Source organism: Clarias gariepinus, chromosome 4, assembly GCF_024256425.1.
Source record: "Clarias gariepinus isolate MV-2021 ecotype Netherlands chromosome 4, CGAR_prim_01v2, whole genome shotgun sequence".
Lineage (NCBI taxonomy): Eukaryota > Metazoa > Chordata > Actinopteri > Siluriformes > Clariidae > Clarias > Clarias gariepinus.
Window position 1 is genome coordinate 37,275,145 of NC_071103.1, and position 21,528 is coordinate 37,296,672.

Genomic DNA, 21,528 nt, shown 5'->3' on the forward strand with positions numbered 1-21,528 from the left:
CGTATCAAGTGAATAAATCTGCAAAATCCTTGGATTTAGATATTTTAGCCTTGATGCTGAACAGTCTTGATTTCACATACTGTTTTCCAATATGCCAGCAGTCCTAATCCAATTTTTCTTTTGCCAAAACAAAAATGTAGGCACATGATGTTTTAATGGCACGGTGAGCACCTCATGTTCAACAGCTTTATTCCAAATAATTTCTAGCTAATAATTATCATAATTGTATTTTTTTTTTATATATAAATAATGGTATTATAGTTTATAAATAATCTAATAATAGTAATAATAATAATAATAGTAATAATAATAATAATAATAATGGTAATAATAATAATAATAATAATAATAATAATAATAATAATTTAACCTTGCCTGTTGATTTTATGGCTTTTAATCAACAGATTAGTGTTTGTTTTAATGCATTTCTAATTATTTCTACTCATCTTTTTAAAAAATGTGGTGTTCTAAATGAAGGACACCGATCACTCATAACATTATGAACACCTATTTAATATTGAATTGGTCCCCCTTATGCCATAATAACAGTGCAAGACTGACACGTTTCTAAGGAAACCAGCATAAAACTTGTCAGCAATTTAATCTACACTAGCGCTGGATCAAAGCTACTGGATTGGACTACACAGGCCAGCCTTTACTCCTAATGTGCATCAGTGAGCAATGGTCGCCCGGGACCCTGTCATCAGTTCACCAGGTTTCCTTCCTTGTATAACTTTTGGTATGTCCTGACCGCTGCAACCTGAGAACATCCCACAAGACCTGCAGTTTTGGAGTTGCTCCGATCAAGTTGTCTAGCCATCACATTTTGGCCCTTCTCACAGTAGCTACAGTTACAATATCTCGTGCCAGTGGAACCTTGAAGTGGATGGGATACGTATATTAGGCAGCAGGAACGTTTAGTCCCTGAAGTTGATGTGTTGGAAGCAGGAAAATTTGGGCAAATGTTAGGATTTGAGTGATGTTGACAATGGATAAATTGTGATGGCTGGAGGACTGGGTCAGGGCTTGTGGGATGTTCCAGGTCTGCAGTGGTCAAAATGTACCAAAAGTCATCCAAGGAAGAGAAACCGGTGAACTGGCGACAGGGTCACGGGCAGCCGAGGCTCACTGATGCACATGGAGAGTGAAGGCTGGCTTGTGTAGTCCAATCTAATATAAGAGCTACTTTAGTTCTAATTGCTGAAAAGGTTAGTGCTGGTCTGCATAGAAAGGTGTTAGAACACACAGGACATTACTGTTTTGGTGACTCAATATTAAGCCGGATTAAGCCATAATGTTATGGCTGATCGGTGTATATTTGTTGATATGATAAAGATATTTATTTAACATTTACAGAAGGAGTCTCCGGTGTCAGCGCTTTGGACTGTACCAACTATAACATTATATTTTATACAAAGTCATAAAGGCTGAGGACTTCGCACTCTGTGGTTTTTCTTTATAACATGCCAAGAAGTTTTTTTTTTTTTCCTGTCTAATAAGTGTTTACAACTGCTGTGATCGAGTGCTGATGTGTTTCCTGCACATTCCATTCTTTAATTATTAATAATAGAAAATGTTCGTGCAGGTAAATTAACATGTGATTAGAGGAACATTCCAGGACATTGCTATTATTGCACAATAATCAGTGGCAGGGTGATGTGATACTGCCTGAGGTTAAGTGGTGGTAATTTTATTATAACAGCACGCCCGGGGGAGGGGGTTTATTCATTACACACTATGTATCTAGATTTGAGAAAATTATATACAGTTCTGTGCAAAAGGCTTGAGCCAGCCGTTATTTATTTACTCATCCACTCATTCATCTTCTACACCACTTTATCCCAGGAGGATTAGGACACGAGGCGGGGTACACCCTGGACAGGGTGCTAATCCATCGCAGGGCACACACACATACACACACTCACACACTATGAGCAATTTGTGAACGCCAATTAGTCTAACCTGCATAACTTTGGACTGTGGAAGGAAACCAGAGTACCCGGAGGAAACCCACCAAGCACGGGGAGGACATGCAAACTCCATGCACACAGAGACGGGAATCGAACCCGGACCCTGGAGGTGCAAGGTGACAGTGCTAACCACTACACCACCGTGCCACCTTATTATTTCTTCTTACTAAATAAAATGAAATCATGTAGATTAAATCAAAGAATTAGGAACAAATGTTTAACTGTGACAGGCTGCAAAGTGCCTAAAGATGTGAAAATTTAAAAATTATGTAACAACCTCAGCAGCGACCTCATTTCCCCTCTCGTCTGTTCCAACTACCATTCAGCATCTGCAGTATACTAATCACTGGCCTGATCATCTGTCATCATCAGTTTCTCACTGGTTCATGCTTCGAGTTAGATGTTTTTTATGCTTGAATGGTTCATAGGTTACTGTGTGGCTTAACAAACAAAAACCATTCCTCTAACACTGCTCAGGTACAGGGACTGGACTGAAAACGAGAAACAAAAAAGTTCTTCAGGAAGCCTGGAGAACTGTTTCTCAAGACTAGTTGTAAACCTACAAAAAAGTCTGGCTCTTTGAAAGCAAATTACGAAGAAATGAGTTTAGGTCATGACTTTTGCACAGTACTGTAAATCAACAAAGAAAAAAAAAAGAAACCCTGCAACTAAATGTGTTAAGGATTTCGGGACGGTAAGAAATAAATCTTAAACTTTACAACTTCTATACAACTTTTACAGTTTTTACAGTTCTAGTCTCAATGGGGGGGTCTCAATTTTAACAGCGGGACATTAAGGGTGCCTTTTCAGTAAAAACAAACAAGAGCGCTGGAATCCAGTCTCGCCTTCCGCACCGGCACTGGAGATCAGCCATCATGATTTCTGATTTCCTCCTTATCATATACACTTCACTACTTCCCCATTATCTCCATGCATACTCTGTGATATATATATATATATATATATATATATATATATATATATATATATATATATATATATATCACAGATTGGTCCTGATTTAAAAAAAAAAAAATCCTAATGAAGGAAATCACTTTCAGACAAATTCAGCTGGAGGAAGGAGTGAGATCAGCACCGCTTGTTCTTTAGGACGTTGAACGCTCGCTGGTTCTTGGACTTGAAGGCCATGACGAAGTGCTGCGGAGAGATCATCCCGCGGCCCTCTTCGTCCGTCTGGCCCATGAAGATGTAGTTCAAGCCTAGTGACAGCACACATAGAGAACCTGAATGCAGTGACGTTACGGCAGAGACATTCAGGACGGGTGTTCATCAGTACCTCGTGTTTCTGATGGTCCATATGCTTATACGCTGCCAGATAAGCATATGAGGTTCAAATTATGTTTTTTTTTTTTTTTTCTGAATTTCGTTTCCGACAGTGAGTTTTGCCGCTTACCTTACGCTCTCATCAAGCTTTCATTTATTCAGCTCGATGCCGCAGCAGTCTGAAGGCAAACTCAGAGCCATATCTTAAACAGGCATTAGGAACCTACTGACTGTAGCACACTCTGTCTTTATCAACTTAAACTGGTTTAGGCTGTGGCCATTCATGCAATAATTCATTCGTTCATTTATTCATTCAGCATTACACAGTAGCTGTGAAAAATAAATTAAATCTAAAACATTAAACGTGCAGAGTATCAAGCCTCTATAAACAGCTTGGTTTTATAACTGTGTCATTGTGGCTGTCTGAGTGCCGGAGTGTTACAGAACGTAATCGAGTGTAATTGGTGAAATCGTGCACCCGCAGGCACTTGGCAGGGGCTAAGACTCACCTCTTTTGACAGAAGGACATTTCTTGCACAGGATAACGATTTTAGTGCTCATGCTTTTTCCAGCCTGTTGGATGGCGAGGTTTCCTTCTTTATAAATGTTGATGATGGAGACTGTGGTGTGCATGCTTCCTCCACGTGGCACTGCTGTGATAATCGTCCCTGTGATGGCTGAGAAAGACCAAATCACGCAGAATTGATACGTTATAAAACAAAGCTGAAGGCGTTTATAAGCTTCATAACGGCTCTAATCTGAGGTGCTGGTTGTTAATTGGTGATTTCTGAGGCTGGTGACTCGAAATGAACGTCTCCTCTGCAGCATAAGTCAGTTTTGGTCTTGGTCTCCTGGGAAGATCTTCATGAGAGACAGTTTCATCATGGAGCTTGATGGGTTTTGCAAACGTACTCGACACAATACTGTTCTTGCAGGAACTGTTCCAGAACAGCTGACCTTCATGTTTTAAAAATAAAAACTGACTGTTTATGCTGTTGTTGCTTAATTACCTTATGCGAATTAATTCCCTTATGGTGTAATTTTATAGACACAATCCAGGATTGTTCTAGAATGTAGAAAAGAAATCACTAACAACAACAAAAAAAACATTGAATTAGAAGGTGTTCGACTGGTATTGTATTTTCTACTATGAATGATCTGTGAATAAATTGAGACGCAACATCTTTAAAACTGAACTGTAATGATTTCGGTAAACAATTTGCATGATGTAAAAGTTTGTAAAAAGCTTTAGATTTCAATTTTTATTCCGCTACTTGTTAGCCTCTTCTTAGCTGCATTACAGAACTAAAGCAGCAGCTCTCTCGGTTGACTGACTGTGTTTGGGGTAAAAGAGCAAACTGTCGGGGTTTTTTTTTTTCAATCCAAGTTAAATCCAAACAGTCAAGCTGTGAGGAAGCTAAACTTTTTGTCCCTGTGTAACAATTTGTGAAACAGGGTGATATAACCGATTTGGCGCGATTTGAGTGAAATTTTCTGCCACATTAGTCCAGGCCTCCGAGCGACTGGGCTACTCTTCCGTATGCAAATCCGAGCAAACTCTGCAGGAAATCATAATGAACGTATCAGCCCTGGCTTTGTAAACATGTCCCAGATAGAAACGTTTTAGAGAGAGGCCACGCTGAATCAACACCTCTATTTACGCCCGGTTTGCTTTCGGTCCGCTGCAGCCGTCTGGCACTGAGAGAACTGTGTTTTTCACACACACTTTACTGTGCAGGAGAAAAAAAACCTGAAGGAAGCTTTTCAGGCTCTTAAAACAAGCCACCAAGCCCAAGATAGTGCATATTTAAATGCATAAATACACACACTTGTTAAGTAGCAGGGATTCTGGGAAACATTTTTCCTCCTTATCAATTTTTTTCTACTAAATCTCAGTTTATATACCTTACATGTGAGGGTGTGTGTGTATGTGAGTTGGTGTGTGTGTGTATGTGAAATAAATCTGCTTTCTCACCAAAGTTGCTGGAGCAGTAATGAGTCTCTGGACTTCCTTTTCGTTTGCATTTCTGCTGACAGAGTGTCGCTGAATATTTCAAAGCTTCAAAGGAAAAGAGCAGAGAAAAAGATCAATAGACCAAGTACTGAGCCTTGGGGAACTCCTTGAGAAATTTAAGACAGATTCTTTCAAGTTCTTCTCTAAACTAGTCTCTCTAATTGAAAATGTAACAAGTAACTAGGTCTGCTGTAGTTTGCCAAAGAAGAACAATTGTTGGTAAGAATCAAAATATCATTAAAAATTTTAAAAGTCATATATTATTAGTAAGATGAGTCAAATGAATTGATTCAGTGAAACAAATCAGAATTCACATATCACTAATAAAAAATTAACTAAATAATTTCTAGATATTCATACGGGTCTCTAGTGTGTGTTTATCTAGTTAAAATAAAAATTGTGTTCATTTTTTTTTTTTTTTCATTTTTAGTAATAAATTTGCTCGAATAGGTGCTTTAAATTGTCCACCTGGTATGACATCATTGCAGAGAAAGGAACAAAAAAGGGGGGGGGGGGGGGGCATGGTCTGTCCTTCTGCTTGACTCCATAGTTCTCAGGGAAGTCCTGTGTTCTGTATACTGATAGGCTAAAAAGTAAGTGCTCTTCCACAAAGGGTGTGTGAAGGGAATTGACTTGCATTGAATCGAATTGAACTAATCACATTTATTTTAATTAATTCTTAAGTGAGTTTAGAATAGAAGTGAAGCAGAATGAATTTTAGGCATGTCATAATGTGTGATCTGAGTGGTGTTTCGTCTGGAACATCGACACACAATCTGGAGACTTACAGTATGTTAACTTGGTAAAAACAAGCATCAAGTGGCATCTTTAATGTAGACAATCAGTAGTGAGCAAACAAATGCGAAATAAATGCAGGACCGTGTCGCTACACAGGTGCTTCAGAGTCACGTACGTATGAGTCTGACTGTGGTGGGCTGAGCGGTTGTGGTTGGGGCGATGGTTGTTATTGGGATCTTCTTGTTCCTGAATTTATAGTGGCCGATAAAGCCGTCTGCTGTTAAGCTGAGGTCCGAGAGAAACTGGATGAGAAGCTGATTACCCTCAGAAAACACCGGTCTGGAAAAACACACACACAGATATACAGTACACACACCAAAATGCACTAATATAACTCCATTTGGGGTTTATGACTCTATCCTGATAAAAGTGGCCTACAGTGGGAAAACCACTTCTCTGAGAGCCAATCAGAAGTGTCGGTCATTGCACATGCAGCCTACACTCCTGACTAATCATGTGCTTGAAAATCGTAAAAACTGAAATGTAACCAAGGCAACCAAACTCTGCTACAGATTTTAGCAAGAGGCTATTTTGCCAGTCTCAGTACTTACTGTAATATTTGAGTAGTATTGTGGTTTGTGAGTGTGTCTCTTACGCTGGAGGGCTGTCTCCACAGTATTTCCCAATCCTCTTAGCATCGTTGATTTCTCCTCCGTTAAAGATAGCGACGTAGTCGTAGCGGCAGTAGTTGTCTCTTTCCACGTCAAACTTCTCAAATTTTACCTCTATGATCTAAACAATGTGAAACAAACATGGCAAACCTGCTCATATACATGTATGTGTTATATCAAATAACAACGAGCTCAATGAACATTGAATGATTCAATGGTAATAATCTTAATTTTAAGGTTTAGAAAAATAAAACCTAGAAATCCTCTAACACCCTTTTAACATGGAGCAACATGAAAGGATCTATAAAGCTTAGCTTTAACTTTAAGCATATTAAGCAGGGCTGCACGGTGGCATAGTGGTCGTCTTGCACTTCCATGGACCGGGTATGATTCCAGCCTCGGGTTCTGTGTGCATCAAGTTTGCATGTTCTCCCCGGACTTGGTGAGTTTCCTTCGGGTTCTCAGGTTTCTTCCACAGTCCAAAGACATGCAGATTAGGCTAACTGGTGTTCCCAAATTGGCTGTAGTGTGTGAGTGTTGACCAGAGGTCCTACGATGGTTGTGAAAATGGGAATAAATACAATGGTCACTATTGGCCTCCACGGTCCCTGGTTGGACTACAGAGATTCCTGGATGGATGGATGGATATTAGGCAGACCACTGAGTTTCCCTGTATTAGATTTTGGTACTGAATAAATGCTTTTTGTAGCCTGCTAGGAGTATTGCTACTCTTGTTTCATGATTTTTGTTGCAGGTGCTTTAGTTCTGTCTTGAATGCATAGTATGTTTAAGATCTATCTATGATGTTTGATCCAGGAGAGAGTGAGGGCCATTCTGGAAGTCTTAGCCATTGCTTCCGAATTGAAGGTGTCAACCAGTAACCGTGTGTTCCTGTGCTCATGCCTGTCACGCAATCCAAAGGTATAACAGAATAACCTCCAGGCTAAACAGATGGCAAGGTGATCTTTTTTAATGAATTGTCCTGGTTAATTGTGGCCAAAGGGGTTCCAAAACACATTGAGCTTATCTAGATATTATATCGCAAACAATAAGACAAATAAGATCAAAGGTTCAGTTTCCCACTGATGATTCTTCCATGCAGATCATCTTTTTTGCAAGCAATGCTACAAAGCAGAACAAATCACCCATATCATGTGGGATATCACCACGTCCCACATTTCCTTACTGTCATATGATTTGGGGTTTTGTTGTTGTTTTTGTTGTTGTTGTTGTTGCAGTTTTTGGCTTTGGCTTCCTGCCCACTGTGTTCCAGTACTCACTTTGACTTCCACAGTTCCACATAACTTCCATTTCTTAATGACATTTCAGACAGTGAAAATTGTGTGTGCGGGAAGTGCTTTGATATCCTTCCTCTGGTTTGTAAGCATTAATTATCTTCCAATGTTAGACCCTCAGGCGACTGCTGAGAGAAGCCCATGATTGTACAAAGTACGAGTCAGAGAAATGATCACCCTCTGTAATTTTTTTTTTTCATAACAGTTCATAAAATTGAGTACCAATGTCTAAGGGGTCAATTAGGACTAAAAGAGTGTTTTGCAGAACTTTAGCATATTCCAAAATGATTAGATTTAAGAGTTTTTCGTTAAAATCCAAAATAAGAAAGGGTACTTTAAACAGCTTGCAGCAATGTTTATGTGATTTGTTTATATATCACCATATATGGTTTAACAGAAGTCAAAATATATGTTTTACAAGGTGTGTTCAAGTCAAACAGGGACTTGTTTTTGAATAACAGAATATGTTTACAAGAATAGAAACTGCCTTTATTTCTCTATATAATCTCCTGTTACACTAATGCACTGTTTTGGCAGGACAATGCACAACGTCGGCAGGCCAAGGTTTCAGACGTGAAGTAGGTAGGACGTGGACGTGATCATGGCAACACTAGTGAAACAGTTATTAAAAGTCCTGGTTTGACTTGAACGCCCTTTATATTAAAATGATTCCTATTTGAAATATATGGATATGTCTAAAGAAATACATAATTTAAAACAGACTGCTTTACCAAATGAAAGTGTAGGAAAATCTAGCTCAAAAATTTCACATTCCCATCATTCAATTAACATTTAATAGGTTTTTACTAAACATGTAGAAACATCACCTGGTTTTTCGGTGCCACTATATGCCATGAGCACGTGACTCCTGCTGGATAGTCTTTATCTGGCCAGTTGGGGGTCTTAAAGGTTCCTGATGGCTTCACCAATCGTCCACCGCAATACTGATCTCCTGAAAACCGAATCAGATGACATCAGATTCTGTGACTTTTACCAGCACAGCAGGGTTAAGCCCAAGATCATAATCTCCTAATTAAAAGGGTTGGCGTTCATAATTCACAGCCTGTGATTTGCAGACTATAATAAGCACTCCAGGCTGTAATGAGTGACTGTAGCACATGAAAGTATGCGCATGTTGATGATCCTCTGCACTGAGCTGCTGAAAGCCTGTTGAAAATGTGGCCGCTTACAGCAGATGGCATTAAACATGAGAGAGACATTAAGCCTGCAACCGCACACGATGCAGAGGCTGGTCTGTCCAGGAATAGGACTCCACATCAATTTACAAGACCACAGCTCTCCCCAGATTGAGAAAAGACTGCTCTTTTATTTTAGTTCCAGCAGCACCCAAACTCTGACTACACAAACAGTACTTTACATTGCATCAGAGATCAATAAATATTTTTTTCCAACAAATTCTATTCTCAACACTCATCATTTATCAAGTGCAAAGCAATAATGATATTACATAGAACACCATATTAACATAATTTGTGTGTTACAATTTCAATAGTATATACAGTACAAGAGTGATTTGTGAATTTTAAAAGAACAGCAACTGAGGATTCTATGGTCTAGACCTCATAATTTATACAACGTTTACCGTAACAATCAGTTGCTTGCGGTGAAACAAAAGCATCAGTTATTTAAGTAGATACTAGAAAAGTGTACACCAGAAAAGTGAGAATCCTTTTTTTTTAGAAGAGAATGTTCAATTTAAAGATGTGTCTCTGAAAATTATAAGTACCAAGATTTGACCCATCTAAAATGTAGTAAAATGATTGTGTCAAGCAAGGGAAACTGAGTACACTGCCTAGGAGTCCTTGCAATTTGGGAAGAGCCCTTCAGCACTGACACAGAGTGCCATGGTATTCAGGGTGAGAGTGGATGGACGGCTCCTGATACCCTGCTTTGACAAAAAAACTGGCTCCATAGAGTGCCTGGATGTCTAGGTTAAGGCCAACTGGACTGCTCCTGATACCCTGTTCCAACAAAAATACCGGCAGCAGAGAACACCAGGATGTTTAGGGTGAGGCCGAATGGAGTTCTCCTGATGCCATGCTCTGACAAAAGGCTGACTGCAAAAGGCTGAGTGCCTGGGTCTCCAGAGTGAGTAGTAGCTCTACTCAAAGGCTTAGTCATGCTCTGCTTTCAGCCACGCTCCCATGCTCACCACACTGTGGAGGTCTACTCGAATCATGCTATACTCAGCCTGTATCATGCCCAGCACTGTCATGATCTGTTCCATCAATGCTGGGACTGCATGAATTGCTCTGCTCCAGAAATGCTGTGCCATGTTTCAGCAATGCCAGATCCTGGCCTCACAATTCTAGGGACTGTCCCCACAATGCCTTAATCTGTCCCATTAATGACATGCCTTACACCAGCAATGCCTTAACCTGTCCTATTAATGCCATGGCTCATTCCAGCAAGACCTTAACCTGTCACATTAATGCCATGTCTTGTTCAAGCACTGCCTCAACCTGTCCCATTAATGCCATGTCTTGTTCCAGCAATGCCTTAACCTGTGCCATTAATGCCATGCCTTGTTCCAGTAATGCCACGCTATGTCCCAGCAATATCATGCTCCACCTGTGCCTAAACTCCATCAGATAATTACCCTAATAAACCTGAGTCATGCTTTGCTCTGCCTCTGGTGCCAAGGACACTCTGCTGTCTCCACCAGCTGGCTTTGGGAACATTGTACATGCCCTGCATCCAAGCTTTAAGACGGTCATGCCTGCAGTGCACTTCAACTTCAGTGACTCAACCCTTGCTCTAACACTAGCCTCAAATACACCATGCCTTCACCACTGCTCAGTGTTGAGTATTTCATGTTTAGTCCGCACTTGAGCTTTGCTAAAGTCTGTACCCCAATGTCAAAAGCGTAATGTTGCCACCACTGGCTGGTTTCTTGGAGGGGATGTAGGTATGTATCGCCATCTATTGTAGCTTCAAGAACATTGTGCTGGTGCTATACTTCTCTTAAAGCTCCACAAAGTAAACACGTAAGCTCCAAGCCCCAGCCCAGACACAGTCATACTATCCCCAAGGCTCCACAGGGTGCCCTCTGTCCTCCCTAATGGCAATGCCAAGCTTTCGCCCACTATCCATGCCAAGTTCCAGTGTGCCAAGCACCAACCCGGCACCCACACCAAATTCCAGCATGCAAAAGTGCCAACCTGGTGCTGGTGCCAAGATTAGTTTCAGCTTCCAGTCCGGTTCGAGCTCTCCTCAGCCACAATGCCCAAGCCATATACATCATATCCTCCTGTGCAAAAATCTGTCCCAGCTTTTCTGCCAATGCTCTACAATCCCCAAGCCAAGCCCCCACTCCGCCACAAAATCTGGGGAACTGGTGAGGAATTGGTGGGCTGGTTGTCCTGAGCCACTAGTAGGCAAGTCAGGAGCCGTTTCTTAGAGAGAGGTCTCTGTCACGGTATCCTAATGGTTGCTAGTACATTTTGTGTTTGTTATGTGGCTAAACGGTAGTGAGTTAATTGTTTCCCTATTAAAGTTCTGTTTAACTAGCTATGCCTAGTCCTTAGCCTCGTTTCTTTGTTTATTGGTTAAACCTTGTTTCTTAAATAAAGTCTATTTTATTCTCAGCAACAAAATCAGCACTTAGTAGTAGCGTTCACACAGCACAGACGTTATAATGTTATATTTATGTGTAACCTGTTTTTAACCCCATAAACTGTAGACAGCAACCTACTGTACAGTAACTACAGCTATCTGGGAAAACAAACACGGGGTAAACCCCGCTCATTAAAATTCCAGCAGGCTTACACACAGCTAGCAGACTTATCTTCTGTCTTAATGAGTCAGAGAGAATCTCTGGGGCTCTGACCTGCCTCGGAAACACCGAGAAAAACACCAGTGAGAAATTCCACATCACTCTGTGACGTCCACCGCAGAATCTCACCCCATAGAACACTCGTGTCATATTTATCCAGAAGAGGAAAAAAAAACTACGTAACTTTTGCTTAAAATTCCCAAGACTGACCTTTGAGATATTTAAAGCACTAGCAGTGCCATTTTTAACCTTTCAGTCTAGTTTATTTACATACTGTACCCTCACCTTATGTCTTTCCTAGAGCAGCTAGAGGTTAAGGAAGGCCTCTGACCTCCTGCGTACACCTTGCGCCTCAATTACAGAGTAAATAAGTGACAATGTGGATTTTTCACATTTCTGAATAAACAGGTACACTAAGCTATAAAAGTATTGGCACCCATCAAAAGCACAGATTATGTTGTTTGCATGAATTGAACTGTTTTCATTCTAAAATCTCATTTCTTTCCTCTTATAAATCACTCACTCACTCTCATTCTCTACAACGCTTATCCTGTACAAAGGGGCCCAGGGGACTCGAGGCACTCTGGATGGGATTCATTTACACTTAGGCATTTGGCAGAGGCTCTTATCCTGAGCGAAAGTGATTCCAATCCAAGCACACACACACACACACACACACACACTATGGGCAATTTGGAAATGTTGATTATCTTACTCTGCCTGTCTTTGGACTACGGGAGGAAACCGGATTACCCAGAGGAAACCCAAACCTGAGGCAGGACTCAAAACCCTGACACTGGAGGTGCTAACCACTACATCACCATGCTGCCATCCTATAAATTTTCATTCTTATGATAATAACATTTTCTAGCAAAAACGTGCAACAAAAATATGATTTGAATTGTGTGCAATATATAGATAATTGAACTAAAAAACTATTATCTAACAAAACACAAGCCTGAATACATGCATAAACCAGGTAATGGGCATATTCATGATAAATCATAGCAACTAAAACACATTTTTTTACAACCCTTCTTACAAGTACCATAAAATATATCTCTCCAGCTATTTGCTTTATATTTACATTTATTTTAGTTTTATTACTTTTTTTTATTAGGGTTTAATATGATGTTTGCCACACCCGATTTGCAGCTATAACAGCTTCAACTCTCCTGGAAAGGCTTTCTACAAGGAATTTTTGACCATTCTTCCAGAAGCACATTTGTGAGGACAGACACCGATGTTGGATGAGAAGGCCTGGCTTACAGTCTCCGCTTTAAGTTCTTCCACGCCAAACTCGCTCATCCATGTGTTTATGGACGTTCCTTTGTGCGGCCGTCCCCAAACAGTTCCCTCAAAGTTGGAAGAATGAAATTGTCCAATATGTCTTGGTATGCTGTAGCATTAAGAGTTCCTTGCAGTGGCCGAGCCCAACTCCTGAAAAACAACCCCACACCAGTTCTAACATGACTGCGCACCGGTGCACAAATCAAGATCCACATGGATGAGCGAGTTTGGTGTGGAAGAACCTGACTGGCCTGCACAGAAGAGTTGAAGCTATTATAGCGGCAAAGAGTGAGCCAACATTATATAAACCCCTGTGGATTAATAATCGGATGTTACTTAAGTTGATATGCATGTGAAGGCAGGCGAGCGAATACTTTTGGCAATATAGGGTTTCAATTAATGTCTACTTCATCTGGTTGTCGTGTCCCACAGAGGCATACTAATACCCTACATCCTTTTAAACTTTCTGTCTCACCTCGTTCATGAGGGTTAGCTGCGGAGAACACTGCCAGGAATCCACTGCCGGCCGTGTTGGCATCTGACACCATCTGAATGAGCATCTTGTTTCCCGTGGAGATGAGGGCACCGGGCCTAAAGGTTCCACAGAATCGGCCCAGGCGCTGCCCACTGACATGCCCGCTGTAAACATCCACGTGATCATAGCGGCACAGGTTGTCACTTTCCAGATCGAGGAAGCGGAAGTTGAGGACGACCACTTTGCCTTGTGCAACCTGTAAGAGGCACATCAAGTCATCACATCACGCAATGAAAACAGTTTCCTTCATTCCATCTACTTTATATATTACATTTAGAGTAAGAAGTAATTTGGGCTTTTTTAGAATTAATACAGTATGAGGCTTCATACACAAAACTACAACCAGAGAGAAAAATATTTTATTTTATTTGTATTACTACGCCACAGTGCTGTCGACTTCTTAAACCTGATTGGTGTTGATTACTTTTTTTTTTATACCAGCAGCCTCATAATGCAGCTAAAAACCACATATTTATGTCAATGCACTTTACCTGTATATCATTAATTCTACCTACACAGTCCACATAATATTAAATTATCTTTTTTTTTTGTATGAAGATATTTATTTAACATTAAAGAAAGGTGTCTCCAGAGTCAGTGCTTCTTTTTCTTTTTGATGATGTGGTCCATCCAGCTCATTAGGTGTTGGATACTTCCCTCCTTGGGGATATATCCATAATTTCTAGGGCAGTTATTTAAGGTGTTGGGTTCCCAGTTTGACTTGTCATTCACTCACTATTTTGGGAACTAATTTTGTCATTCACTCGCAATTTTGGGAACCCCAATTAACCAATTAACCTAGTGTGCATGTATTTGAACTGTGGGACGAAAACCCACCAAACACGGGGAGAACATGCTAACACTGTGCACACAGACCCGAGGATAGAAGAGACTACACCAGCATGCCACCCCAAATTAAACAAATTCTTCATCTTCTATATCACTTATCCTGTGTACAGGGCATGAGGTGGGGTACACTTTTGACAGAATGCCAATTCAGTGCAAGTATATACACACACACACTCTACTGCCAATTTGAGGATGGCAATTAACCTAATCTGCATGTTTTGGGACTTTGGGAGGAAACAGGAGTACCCGGAGGAAACCCACCAAGCACGGGGAGAACATGCAAACTCCACGAGACCCAAGGCGGGAATTAAACCCTCGACCATGGAGGTGCAAGGCCACTGATCACTACACCACCAATATACTATATACACCTACATATACTATAGACAAATTAAAAAAATTAAAATAAGATGTTCTTTAATTAATTAGAAATGCAACAGTCATCAAAATGATGTGGTGCAACACTTAACCAGGTGGCAAGTCAACGGTTCCTAGCAAGTGAAGTCTCATTTTTGTAGCTCTCTACATCTTTAACAGTTACATCAGTTGTCATCTATGTGCTGTTTACTATGAACAAGATGTAATCCTTCCATGCGTCCATGATGAAATTATATTATATTAAGTTATTCTATTTATATAGCACATTTAAAACAACTAATGGTTGACCAAAGTTCTTTACATAGTTGGAGATCTGATATTTAATCTTTTGCAGGTTGTTACAGAAATGTGTTTGATCGAGAAAGTTTTAAAAGTAAGCTGTGATAAACTGGTGAAAATCCGTCTGTAAAACTGAATCTTCCTTCACACTCCTGCACGCGGTGGAGGTGCCAACATGTTCAAAAATGCACACAGAGTCTGAAGCAATCCTCCAGGGCTTTCACGCTGGCCAAGACCCAGATACAACACACCAAATGCAAGCCAGAAAACACACACACACACATGCTGAGGTCTTGCGGGGACGCACTGCAATGCTGTTGCATCATCAATCCGCTCATAAATATTCAAAATAAGCCTTGTCGCAAAATGCAAGTAGCAGTAAGATGCAATCAGAGTGCAGGTTATGAAATCTAGAAAGTATACTTACTGTGATCTTCCATACACACTTGGTGTTTGGAGGATATACTCCCGGGTAACCCTGACTACCGATGACTCCCGAATCTCCTGTTATGTTGCCACCACATGGAAATGACTGTCTGTGGATTGATAGAAAAATATTAATAAAAAATGTCTAATAAACGTCAAAAGAAACATTGAGTATGGCTGTATAGAGAGTTTAAATACATGTAATATGTTGATATACCATAAGATACTGGCTAGGATCGCCAACATACTGTAGCTAGCTAAACTAGCTAGCTAATTAGTCTTGAATTAGACTCAGGCAGAAATATCTAAATAATAATAACAAACAGCAACATTAAAGGGTATAAAATAAAAATCCCACACGATACCAGCTAAAAGCATTAACGTACACAGAGCTAGCGGAACTGAGTACTGTCGCTAGCTAATGTGGCAGCTAAATTTAACAAAGGTTCTTTAAAAGGACGTATCTTGAATTTGTATTGTTTCTTGCTCTAAATAATTGATTTCAATAGTCTGTTTTAGTACATTAGTATTTAGCTAACTACCACATTAGATAGTTAGTACATTAAATCACCCGACTAGCATTAAATAGAGTATCAACAATAAAAACTGTAAAACCATACAACATACATTACATTTATTCATTCATTCACCTTCTATACCACTTTATCCTTTAAAGACTAAGAAGGAAGCCAGTTCATTGCAGGGCAAACACACTTGAGAATACTGTTTAGCCTAACGGTGGTTAGCAAGGCAACAGTGCTAACCACCATGCTGCTACAACATGCATAAATACCAGAAATTTTACCCAAAGTTTAAAATATCTTTTGTTTACTGTGGTACACAACAGATTTAACCTGTTATATTTCTTGTATACGCTGGTTTAGCAATAACTATCACTCACTTTGTAGCCACGCAGATATACACAAGTGATACTTGCTTTGTTTAAAAAAAAAAAGGAAAAATTATTAATTATTAAAAACACATTTATATGATGCACCGTACTGTGCAAAAGTTTTAGGCACCCTGTGCTTTAGTAAAAACTTTATTGGTGTTTTTTATTAACTATTACTTGAAATATTTGTATGCCAGAAAAGAAAACAGCATATTATATAAGTGACCACTTTTTAGACAAAAAACTAAATGTAAGCTGCCAGAAATTTATTATTTTATATTATAATTGTTAGTATTGATTAACTAGTGGTTAAAAATAAGATCTGCAACAATTACTAATAGAGGCCAACTGGGGCAGGAATCACGCTGCCCCATGTTCAGGGAAAGTGGAGAGGCCAGAACACTCGTACAAAAACACTCATCAACAACTTATTTACAGAAAGACAACAGGTCTTAAAGGTATGAAATCTAATAAACATTAACGAGAAAAAACACAAAGCATGAATGTGTCTACAGTGTGTCTATTGTAATTATTTCACATACACTTTTTGGTTTATTTATACGTTTTAATTAGATTCTATATATTTAGATAATTGGGAGAGGGGTTTTGAGGATAATGTCTGTTTGTTTGAAATACATAGCATTACATGCTGACAAGTGAAGAAAAAGAAAAACGTGTCTGAATGTAGTCCAATTTTACCTCTAATCTTAGGTCTATTCTTAGGTCTTTCTAAGATGTACAGTATGAGGGCTGAAAATGTTGCTTAAGGCTGTCAACCCTGGTTAATGAGATAACCTTGAACAAATTTGGACAACGGTACGTCTAAAAGCACTCATTACGAGCTGCCAGCCTGCATCCTGGATAACTTCATGTTGTGCATGATCTTTAACCATGCTCTTAAAATTTTAAACTGTCTGTTCTGGGGCTATTCTAAAGATGTATTAGACAGTAGAGTTGCAGTCAGAAGATTACATACACTTACTGTGTCAGGAAAATGAATGTCACAGCAACTGGTCTGTTTCTGGGCCAGATTGATTGTACCTTATACGTTTTTGACCAACACTGAGGACAAATGGACAGTCCAAGGAGCTCAGTGCAGATATGTAGATTCAGGAACGTCTCATGGATCCGTCTCTAAACAACTGCTGACTAAAAGGTCAGTTCAAACAACTGTTTCTATGAAAGTATTATTGGGAGGTGGAGTGACTTTACCAATGGCTGAAAGAAGACCCAAACTGTCACCTTAGCTGAGCAAAAACTGGTTTAGAAGGTCAAAAATAACCCTAGGACATTAAGGCAAAGAACTGGAAGCTGCTGGAACACTATTGCCACTGTCAACAGTCAACTGAGTTTATTTCATCAAGGACTGAAAGACTGCTGAGCATAAGGACAAACTAAAAGTCTTTAAGAGGAATGTTTTGACCAGAGGAATGTATGGAGTTGTAAATGGGAGGCGGTGAACCCCAAAAGCTCTGTACCATCTGTAAAGCATAATGGAGGTCGTGTCATGCTTTGGGCCTGTTTAGTGTCCAATGGAACTAGTGTCCAGCAGGACAATTACCCCAAATACACATTATAGTTGTTTGTGGATTCAATAAAGCAGAGTAAATGTAAGCTTTTGGAGCATCATCTTTATTTGAAGTTTAATTTAATTAGACACTACAAATTCTTTACAAAAATATTTTAAAGAACATTAAAATTTTATGTGTGGTGTGTGTATATTTTGGACCCTGTGATTTCAGAAAAACAGAAAAAAAAAACCCGTCTGCTTCAATTTCTTCTGGTTTTCTTCTATTATAGATGAAAGTTGTACAATCAGCCTCAGAAATTCTGTTTTGCTTTAAAAATCATTGAAAACTTAATATTCCTAATAAAATCCAATAAAACTCAATATTGGTTTGCATCAGGGTTGCATCAGTTAGGGCATCCAGCATAACATTTGTGCCAAGTTGTGTGTGGACCAGATGGGGGCCAAAGGAAACAAGGGAAAAATTATAAAATAAAAGCTCAGTGACACTCTAATAGCCTGGGTCCAGAGCCTATCCCAGCAACGTTGAGTGGAAAATATGATGCATACACATTTACACCCAGAAGCTGTTTAATATAGCAATACCATCTTCTCTGGCATTGTTTGAGAATCAGGGAGGAAACCAGAGATCCTGAACAATTCCTGACTAGTCTAAGTACTCATCGTTTAGCTTTTCTAATTAATATCTATTGGTGCAGGTGTTTGTTTACATTGAGCAAGTATCTTATTTTATAGTAGATTATTAAACGTGGCACATAACTGTTCATAAAATTACTTTTACTCAACATTTTGATTTCACTTATGGTGCAGGTTAAACTGCAGGTATCCAATTACTGCAAAAGTTACATTAAAATCTGATAAAATTATGTTGCAATATGTATTGTTATAGCGATTATGTGATTATACTCAGAATATTTGAGACAAACTGGTTTTAAACTTCCTGCAGGAAGAATAAACATATATTGATCTGTTTATTCATTTTGGAAGGTTCAGTTTTTATAGTCTACTTTCCTTTCTTTTGGAGTAAGCCATGCTGTGTCATACTTTCTTTTCTGTTTCTTGAGGATTTTGGCGGCTTGTCACCTACCTACTTTACCGTCCTTTATGTGTCTGCTGCATACTCGTTAAATACACGGTAAACTAATACAACGATTGGCTCTGTTTAGTGATGCGTATAGCCACGCCCACTTAGAGGGACAAAGCGCTAAAATAGAAAAAAATATATACTGTATGCTGTGACGTAGGACAAAGCGCGAAATTAGTGCTAGATGGAATGATAAAAATGCTAGATGCTAAAACAAATGCGATGTAATCTGACACATCATAACTTCATAACTTCACTTCTATTCAACATTTTGATTTTAGCTTATAACACTGGGCTCTCAGTTCCGGTACTGTACAAGCCCTCACTTTGGACTGCTGCGGATATGTTTGCTCTGATCTTCACATTACTGCTTATTATTAGCATAAGGGCTTTAAACATATGAGATTTATGGCACTTTAAAAGACAAAACCAAAGTTTCGTTAAATTCTTTCTAGACTGTTTTTCTTTTGTGACGCTATGACAAAATCTACCTATTAAGGACAGACATACAGACAGACAGACAGACAGAACATTTCCTGAGACAGTTTTTGGGTTCTCTAATGTATAAAACATAAAGATATCACTGAATGAGCAAGTTCTGACCAATATAGATATAGTTAAATATGAATTCCAAAATTGAACATACAAACCATACATGAATAAATAATTCATGAATGAGTACCAGGTAAGCATAACATGTCAATCATTATAAAAAAACAAACAAATAAATAAATATAGCAAAAACATCATAATGGGAAAAAAATAATTAGGCATTATGGCTCCGCCCACCCCGAATTTAATCAACTGCGCACGCGCGCCTGTACCCGTGTGGGACGTGGTGAGAATGCGCGCTTGCCCTGATTGTGTAACCTCCTCCTGTACAATAAAGAGTAAAGTCACGCATTAAAAGGCATTAACGGTTTTGTGTCTCGGATGCTGGAGTTGCACCGGCCAGATGTCGCGTGTATAGAAAGACAGATGTGTGCGCAATAGAACGCCAGATGTGTAGAAAGAGAGGAACTCACCGCTGGTGTGTCTGCGCGCGCACGCTGGATGTGAGGAGCAGAACGCAGACGCACAGAAAGCTGCAGATCCTAAACATGATCCTGTTCATATCCAGCGCCATGTGAGGTGTGTGTGTGTGTATGTGTGTGTGTGTGTGTCCGAGTGGAGAAAGTGTCCCGAAGTGTATGGACAGAGGACAAGAGGAGAGGAGAGAAGAGGAGAGGGGGACGAGCTGAGCTGCTGAATATCAGGTCTGTGTGGCTCTGGAGGAGGGAGCAGCTGCCCCCGCTTTCTCCAAAAAACCTGCCATCAAACACTGGAGGAGTGAATAAGACAGCAAGCCGGGTGTGTGTGTGTGTGTGTGTGTCCTGACTCTATATCTCACGTTCAGAGTAATAAATTGTTATTTTATTCTGCCTCCCAGATAATGAGTGGGTTTTTTTTTCTTTCTGAGTGCAGTGTTAAAGATCAAAGCTGTGTTAAAGTGTTCAAGATCATGCATGAGAATTATGATGATATACACTTATAATTCTTGCAAATATAAATTAAAAAACACATTTCATGTTATGATATACAGTACATGCTTATATATCCATTGATGTGGGTTGTTATTTGAAAGCACTAAGAGATCAAAGAGATCAATATACAGTTACAACAGTAAAAATTATGATGATCAAAGATAATGCCTGTTTGTTTGTTTTTTTACTGAGTGCAGTGGTAAAGATCAAATGTGTGTTAAAGATCATGCATGGAAATTATGATGATATACTCGAATATAATAAACTCTTTATAATTACTGCAAAAAATCATGATTCTTAGTGCTACATATATATGTTTTATATATTTGATGTGGTTTGTTACATTTGTAAGCAGGGATCAAAGTGAATACAATTCCAACAACAACAATTTAGATAAAAATGATGATGAACAAAGATAATACCTGTTTTTCGTGCAGTGTTAAAGATCTCATCTGTGATAAAGATTGTGCATGGGAATTATGATGATATTTAAATAATAATAATAATAATAATAATAATAATAAATCTCCTTTCATGATTTGTAGTAAGTAATGTATAAATTGTATATTTTGTTTTAAAAAAGAATCCATTGATGTGGGTTGTTACATCTGTAACAACACTCTAGAGATCAACACTAAGAGATTAAAGTGAATACCGTTACATGATGATGGTAATGAGTGTTGATGTTGTTGTTGTTCTTCTTCTTTTTGTAATAATGACATAAATATATCCTGCCATCTGAATTGCATCATTATATTACACATAGGCTTCCCTCCAATTTACTGTTGCCATTGATGTGGGTTGTTACATTTGTTACAATTTAAAATGGAAAGCACAACAGATCAAAGTGTTACTATAACAAGATTGATGGTGGTGATTGTTGTTCTCCTTTTTGTAATAATGATATAAATATATCCTGCCATCTAAATTTCATTGTTATTTTACACATACAGTAGGCCTCCCCAAAATTCTCTGT

General features: G+C 39.1%; 1 protein-coding gene across 1 annotated transcript; it reads right to left on the minus strand.

The window, feature by feature from the left end:
- Positions 1-2,982: 2,982 nt before the first annotated feature.
- Positions 2,983-20,170, minus strand: pcolce2b (procollagen C-endopeptidase enhancer 2b). Its single transcript, XM_053494442.1, has 9 exons — positions 20,055-20,170; positions 15,527-15,635; positions 13,534-13,789; positions 8,800-8,924; positions 6,662-6,798; positions 6,182-6,345; positions 5,230-5,313; positions 3,764-3,931; positions 2,983-3,190 (listed from the first exon to the last, which is right to left on the minus strand). The coding sequence occupies exons 1-9, from the start codon at positions 20,153-20,155 to the stop codon at positions 3,060-3,062; spliced, it is 1,275 nt and encodes a 424-aa protein (XP_053350417.1). The 5' UTR covers positions 20,156-20,170; the 3' UTR covers positions 2,983-3,059.
- Between the last annotated feature and the right edge of the window lie 1,358 nt (positions 20,171-21,528).